The 8,336-nt window shown below is 31.8% G+C and overlaps 1 protein-coding gene across 1 annotated transcript; it reads right to left on the minus strand.

Moving 5' to 3' along the window:
* Positions 1-2,567: 2,567 nt before the first annotated feature.
* On the minus strand, positions 2,568-7,290 carry LOC119832492 (protein masquerade-like). The gene is made up of 7 exons (XM_038356157.1): positions 7,230-7,290; positions 6,078-6,235; positions 4,790-5,894; positions 4,567-4,713; positions 4,110-4,278; positions 3,199-3,395; positions 2,568-2,959 (listed from the first exon to the last, which is right to left on the minus strand). The coding sequence occupies exons 1-7, from the start codon at positions 7,288-7,290 to the stop codon at positions 2,568-2,570; spliced, it is 2,229 nt and encodes a 742-aa protein (XP_038212085.1).
* Positions 7,291-8,336: the final 1,046 nt, after the last annotated feature.

The raw sequence follows: 8,336 nt of genomic DNA on the forward strand, positions 1-8,336 counted from the left end.
TACCTCTTTTTAATATTGGTGTAGAAAAACCGATATTTAAATCTAAGGAATTAAACCGTTTTAAACATATTACCTATTTGAGAATTTAGTTTATAATGTATATTTCAAAAACATATTAACTGGTAAATGTCAGGAAATATAATGTATGATATCGACTGTATTCGTGTAATAATTAATTGTTATGTCATCTTGTTTTTATTTTAATGTTGGGTATTTAAATTTACATAATATAGTGTCTGTAACACCACTGCTTAAGCAAAGATTTCAACAAAAGCGATTAACATCAATGGTGTTGATTTTAAAAATAAAAATCAGTGTAGTTTACTGTTTTGGCGTATTCCTAATACATTTTAATATCTGTACCTACCTAAAAGAGAAAAAAACTTCAAATTTTCGAAAAAAATTTAAGCAAAATATAACATTAGTGCAATTACATAATATAGTACTATATTACATGTGATCCAATATCTTCAACATACCGAGCAAGAATGATACACAATTTGAAAAAACTCAACAGCTAACATTGGTAATATAAAACACGTTTATCCCAGCGGGTTGCTCACTAATTGTGATGTGTGCATATTTACTGGATCGTTTTTATTTGTTCCATCGGTTTTGCATAAATCACAGATACGCCGATTACTTCCCCTCACTTGGTTTTAAATTTGAAATGTATATTATATTATGTCTATAAATTTGTTTTATTTTAATTAATTGGATTACCGTCGTACGTAAATAAAAGTTATCTTTACTCGTGTCGTAAACCAATTTGCGAGATAATTAGAATACGCAAGAGTAGCTTTTTCTATTGACTGTAACTTGTCTTATGCATTTATCTTAGAAAGCTTATGGTTTCGATTGTGCATAGACCGCGAGAGTGATTAGAAATACTCATAATATGATGGTAAAACTTTTATAAACCACATTTAGTCGGTAAGTATTTGTAAGAAGATAATATTTGTAACCAAGGCGATAATACTCCGATAGTGGAGATTCTCGTAAGCTTAGACCAAAATTTGTTGCAACCATAATTTCACGCGGTATAACTTTAAGATTTTATGTAGTACGACGGTCATTCGACCGACACTTTTAAAGAGAAGTGGCCTCTTGGGAAATCTACGAGCCCCCGGCAACATTTCTGATAATAGTGTTTGTTCATTTAAGTGTGCCCCGCCTGGATTGTTTCCCGTGACGCTTAATGGTCTTCGAAAGGACTAAGGGGCACATATTTGTCCTTTATGTATCGGAAATGTGTGTTTATAGTAATAGCATTGCATCAAATATATTGATAATTAAATTTGTTAGTAAATGGACATGTGTGTTACACCGATACAAAAAATTTAAGAATAATCACTAATGGCTGATGAAATTGGATAAAATTTTATATGTACCGATATGGTTATCTATAACACTGAAAGTTTTTGATATAGGTAGGTAAGTTTCGCACAAGAAATCAATCGGAATAAAACTGTTTCTGTAAATTTATTAATTTTGCACAAGTTCGGCATAGTTACATTTTTACTATTAAAATTAAATTATGCACATACCTGAATAATGAAAATATAGCCTAACGTTGTATTGTAGATATGTAGTTTTACAAGCCACACACTTGTTTTTATGAAAAGAGGACACGACGGCACTATTAATTGTAACTTTGTAAGAATGTATTAATTCGTACCACACTAATCTAACGGTGAATTACATAGTGACAAATAAAAGAATATCAAATTGAAATGTATATTTATGCAGACTTAAGCAATTAATTTAAGTATATCCTACGTATACAGTAAATTTACATTTTTCGCAGGTACATTTGCTGAAATATTGAAATTGTTGTAAAATATGCTGTCGTTAGAATCGCCGACAATGTTAATTCAATGCAAAAGTTAAAATATTTTGTGATTTGCATAGAGTCTGTTCCCTACTATTTCAATATTAATATCCCAGTTAGCATTCAGAAAAGCGGTATTCACATAATTTATCATCTGAAACTAAGTAAATAAGTTGCAAGTCGAAAACTAATTTTGTATATTCGCACCGCATCCAAAATGTTAAAATGTTACCAGTTGCCCAACTTATTCCAGCATTTAATTATTTTTATTAAAAGGATATTTAAATACCTGTATTTCTATAAAAAATAAGATGAAAAGGATTTAAAATAAATATTAATGTTCTATGTAAGTAGCATTTGTATTGAATTATTTGTTCTAAAACGCAGCTATGCATACAAAGTAATACCTTTTTTCAGTCACTGTTACTTTATTTAATTTTACTATATAAAGATTCAAGTTCTCTTTCAATTACAGTATAATTAGAAAAAAAAAATAGTTAAGATGAAACATTAAAAACAGTATTTAAAAACTTTTTATGAGTTGTTTTTTATCCGACGTTTCTTATATATAAAAAAAAACTATTTATATATCATTTCTGAATTAAATTAAGATAACATTATTTTGTTTTAACTCAACAAATATTATAATATATGTGACTTATGAGGTAGTCGAATGACTAAAATATTCATAAGAACATCTAAAATACATCTATTATATAATCCACTATACATTTGTTTATTCTCTTATTGTGCTACGGATCCAATTAACGAATTGGAAAACATTGGTATAAAGCGACGGGACTTTGGATCCACATGGAGTATCGGCCCTTTTCCCGCTAACAATACCAATGACATAATAACTATCCCTATACAACATCATAAGCGGACCTCCCGAATCGCCTTTACAAGTATCCTCGCCTGTACGACCCGCAGCACATATGTGAGACTTGGTTAAATGAGGATACGACTTCATACAGTCCTCTGGTGGTACTAAATGTACGACAGTAGATTGTTTTATGTTTGTGACGTATTTCCCGTCTCTTCCCCAACCGGCGACGGCTAGAGGGAGGTTGGAGAATTCTGGTAGGTCAATGTTGATTGACGGGAGGCAGATGGGTCTTATGTATCCTGAAATTTGAAAAGAGTCATTTTAATAAGAAGTAAAAATGCGACCGTTAAATTTGTTTACGCTTAATAAGATACATAGCAAAAAGAAAATTCAAAAAGTGAGAAAATTACAAAAGAAAATGAGCTAGTAAATTATGTAGTGTAATGAAGTGCCTTATTATTAACGAAGCTTCAATAGTAATCGTTCTTTTGGTTCAAAAATATTTAAAGGTGTTCTAGAAGTATGTAAATTTACTTACGCGTATATGGTGCAAATGCATCGAGCCTGATAAGAGCGATATCATTTAGAAGCCGATCGTCATCGTATTCGGGGTGATGTACTACGTCCTCAGCGTGTAAAACGATATTTCTGACACATTCCCTGCCTCCACCAAACACCGTGATACAATCTATCGGAAAAGTGCGTTTGTCATATTCAGCTAGCGTTATTTCGACACTGAAAGATAAAACTATAATTAGTATGACTCTAAAGTTAAAAGTTTTAAATATATACTGAATTATTTTTGCCATCGCGTTAAATAGGTATACATAGATACTGCTCTTAGTCGGTCTAAAATACAATCAGCTTCATTAATTTTAAATATGTTTTTCATTAAATTATAGAAATCAGAGAGAAATCTACATTATCTCCATTATCTACACTTATATTATAAAAAGGAAGAATTTGGATTTTTGTTTCTTTGTTTGTAATGAATATACTCAAATACTTCTGGACCGATTTTCAAAATTCTTTCACCATTAGAAAGCTGCAACTTCACTAAGTGACATAGGTTATATATGCACCACGGGCGAAGCCGGGTCGACCAGCTAGTTTTCAAATAAAATCAATGTAATATTAATAATTATTATATGTAATTACTCGTTCAATGGATTACAAAGCTTTTTCGTGTACATACACTTAAATTAGGAATGCCAAAACTAAGCATAAAGAAATCTATTATTATGTAAAAAAATCAAATAATTGATCTTCTAAATCTTCTAAAGTAAATGGGATTTAAAGATGGTTATTTATTGGTTCATAGACAAATACAGATTTTTAATACTGAAACGCATAAAAACTTAGTATTCCTCATTCAAACTAACGTTTTAAATAATTGCGTCAGTTTAAGAGTGAGGTAATTTTCAATAGAATTTTGTAACAACTACTTACTCGCTAATTCTAGCCTTTGGTTCATAGACACAATGGCCGGCAGTGAGCACGTATCTCCGACTAATTAATGATCCGCCGCAACTGAATGCAGCCGTCTTGTCGCCATAATCAAATGTAGTCTTCAAAAGTGCGGTCCAGGGAAATTGGTCTAACTCCGTATCCATGCCTCCTGTTTTTTGTTTACACGAATGTGGGTAAGTCAGTGAAAATTTATGATAAGTATATTTTAAAGCGAATAATATATATGCATAAAATATCTATACAATATTGTAAAGAAAATACATTCTCTTTTTTAAAGTTTATAAAACTTTGATGGATAATTTGCAATCTATTTGAACATAATAATATCACTAAAAATCAAATATTATTCTTGACTGGCAAAATTAGTTTTTAGCTTTATTCTTGCCCTGAGCCCTAACATAATATAAAAAAAATGTTTAAATTATTGTAGACTTACCGGCAATTCTATTTTCAAGTGTTACATCAGTTGTCACATTTTTTAGAGATCGTTTTCTTCGCTGATAATTTGGCCAATTTCTTGCAGGTGGTGCTTGATTCCAATTGTTTCCGGATGGAGCAAATAAATTAAGAAGGCTCTGCAAATCTAAGCAAAAAGCAAAATGTAAGTCAAAGTGACAAAATAGACTGGTCTTTAATAGACTCTGTTAAAAAATACTTGCCAGTGATTCTCTCGGCATCAGACATATCTTTACCACAACATCCTGTTTCGGGACTGGGCGGAAAACTCGTCTTCATCCTTTTGCATTCTTGGCTTAACTTTTGACTGTTATCATTCCCTATATTATCTTCATAGCTATTTTGATTTTGTTGAGGTATTTTTGGCTGGTAGTATGGATTTGGATTATTCACTGAAGGCGTACTCGGTGTTAAGGCTCCTGGTTGTACTTGATTAGGAATGTTTGCTTGTGGATTATTTTGATATGCAGGTATATTTTGATTGCCCCAAGGGTTGTTTATAGCATTTGAACCAGGATAAGAAGGTCTGTTTATATTTTGTAAGTTGTTATATAAGTTTGGATTACCAGGAGTATTGAACTGACCCCCTATATTTTGGTTAGGAAGATCTCCATTTGCATTACCTGGATTTGATACACCGTTAATGCTATTTTGACCAGGGACATATTGTTCTCCAGGGTAAATATTTTGGTCACCGGGCGTATTTTGATTGTCGCCTGAAAATCCTGGCCGGTTTTCCTGAGATCCTAAAGGGCTACCCTGGTTACCAGGAAAATCTTGATTCACCGGGACATTCTGTTGACCTGCATATATGTTTTGATTGCCTGGAAAGTCCATGTTACGTGGAAAGCTTTGTTGAGGCCCATAAAGATTCTGATTAACTGGTCGAGTTTGGTCATTTCCAAAATATCCCGGACTACGTGGGAAATTTGCTTGACCTCTATAGCCTCCTTGATTTATGGGTAAATTTTGATTAAATTGCCCACGACCACCTGGTTGCTGTTGTCCATACATATTTTGATTTATAGGTAAGTTTGGTTGATTTTGATTATCTATAGGCCTGTACATATTTTGGTTTGGATAATTTTGATTTCCATAATAATTTGGATTATATCCTGGATTTCCAAAAGCATTTTGATTATTTGGCGAATTTTGATTGCCATATAAAAACGGATTTCTTCTATATGGCTGGTCGTATACGCCTTGATATTCAGGTACTAACGCTGTATTACTACTATTACTCTTAGATATTTTTGCATTTTGGTTTAACTGATTTATACCCCACATTTGAGAGCTAGGACAACAAACCTGAAAATAAATTATGTTATGTAAGATTAAGAAGTATAAGCTATACCAAAAATACTCATTCTGTACCAACGATCAATGTTACTTTTTTAAAATTCCTATCCAAAAACATCGTTCACTTTGAAGTACCATTTTCCCAATAACGACTTGGATAAAGTAGACAATTAATTATATAGGAAAGAGTACCTTATCTCCTTTAGCAATAGTAGCGAATCCTAAAATCGACGTAGTGTTATGTATCAGACCATCACAAGGAAATTGCTTCATCCATGACTCTTGCTTGTGTATATCCATATTTGAAAACGCTGGACATTGCTCCTTTGATATGCATTTTTCACAAATATCTAAAAGTAATTAATAATTATAGTAAAGTCAAATACTTATAAAGAATAAGGTATGTTTTATTTTAGCTGAAAAACTAATCAATGGTCATTTAAACAACTGTGAAGTTAAAGAAGGCCGCGATGTTATTAAAATGAATTTTAATATTTGTTGTAAAAGTTTGTTTTAACCATGCATATAAATATTTAAATCATACTAATGTAAAATTAAATAATAATAAAATCAATATTATGAATGTGAAAGTTTGTTTGAATGTTTGTCTGTCAGTGACGCTGAAACTGCTGAACGGATTTTGATAAAATTTGGTATACAGACAGGGTAGGAGCTGACTTGGGTGATACGATACTTTTTTATCTCGATTAATAGCTCCCTTAGGATCAAACAGGAATCTTGATATCCAGGCGGAGTCGGGACGAGCGTCTAGCAGGGAATAATAAAAAAATCTTCATTTTCCAATTGAATCTGCTAAACTCAGTTCAGATCTTAGATATTAAAATATAAAAGTTTCATTTATAAAAAACTACATATCAGCAGCTTTTTTCTAAATTATGCACAGTTTGGTTGAAAAATCTCCAGACAAAAATATATTTAGTGCATGTCGAAATTCACTGAACCATTCGATGAAGTTCCAGCAAGACTAGTTTGATGGTACATTATTTTGGCAAATTAGTTAGTCGAAGTTATATCTTTAGTGTTCATACTAAAGTCTGGAAACTTGGCTAGTTAGTATTTTAACTGAGCAACAGAATTTGTGATTTTGAGTCACTGTAACCCTAATTATTATTTATTATCAAAAAATAATCATTTTAAAAGTAGTTATTATTTATTATGAAAAAATAATCATTTTAAAATTCAAAGTCACAAAACTACAAAAAAGCGATCAACATTCAGCATATTAATAAGAATAATCTTAGATAAACAGAAAATCAGCGATTTTCGATAATTTATCAGAAATTAGGCTTTTGAATAATTATTAAAAATTAAGAAAAAACTAACCTTTTCGAAGTCCATCAATCAATATAGCTTTGATAAAAAATATAACTACTAAACACTTCATTTTAAAACACAAAAAATATATGCATCTGTATGTCCGTGTGTTCTTCAGAACCTTGTTGATAAATGACTGTTATAGCGTAATAGAAATGCCTATGTAATTGTCATTTGATTGAAGCGTATTAGATTGTGGGTATTTGCCACTAATTGCGTGACGTTGTATCGCTTCATTAATAGTTTTGATGAAAACAACTTAATAGCGTCATAATTAGTAAGTTGATTCTTGGTAAGGAAGTATACATTTTCTATTGTTTTTAATAGGGCATGGGAATTCTAAAAAGCAATATTAAAATCTCGTCAGCGGAAAATCGTAATGTGTGATAAGGACTGACTAAGATAAAGACGACGAAAAGAGGTTCAATATTATTGTCATTAGCGTAAAGCATTACTACTGCAGAAAACAATAACAGGCGATGTTTCAAGTCTTAATGTGGTATACATAGCTAAGATGGTTCTATTTCAAATTCAGTTCACAAAAAGGGAGATATTTATTCTGATTGGTTAATTTACAAAATGGTGTTGATTTTATAGCAGACAACTTCGTTTAGACTCGCAGCATATTGACTGGCAACGTTTTATTTGCTGATCAATTGAAAACGAATAAAACAACGGACGATTGAGCGCCTGTAGTTTTCAAATTCGCAAAGTGAATTGAATAGCCGTGTTTGTTAATTGGTCAGTGGGATGCGAAAACGAAAACGGAGACGCGCACGCACCAGGCGAGTCTAATATTCAATTAGCTGAACGCCCTTTGCGCCAGTACGACATACGGAATACATAGAGGGCCATCGTAAGTTTACTCTCGGTGGGCTTTCATTTGAATGAAATTTGTGTATCGCTGTATTTATTAAAGTGGAAAAAGGACATATTAAAAGTAAGTTAGTTACTTTTAATATGTCCCTTTTCCGACTGTTGAAAGGCTAGAAGAATCTCAACACTAAAATAAATAATTTGTCACCTGTTTGACACCAGTAACAAATAATGTTTGTATAGTTTTGCGATGAGAACAAGATTTCAGCTGAGGATTATTGTGTGTGAATATCATAAAAT

The sequence above is a fragment of the Zerene cesonia genome, chromosome 15 (genome assembly GCF_012273895.1).
Source record: "Zerene cesonia ecotype Mississippi chromosome 15, Zerene_cesonia_1.1, whole genome shotgun sequence".
In the NCBI taxonomy this organism is placed as follows: domain Eukaryota; kingdom Metazoa; phylum Arthropoda; class Insecta; order Lepidoptera; family Pieridae; genus Zerene; species Zerene cesonia.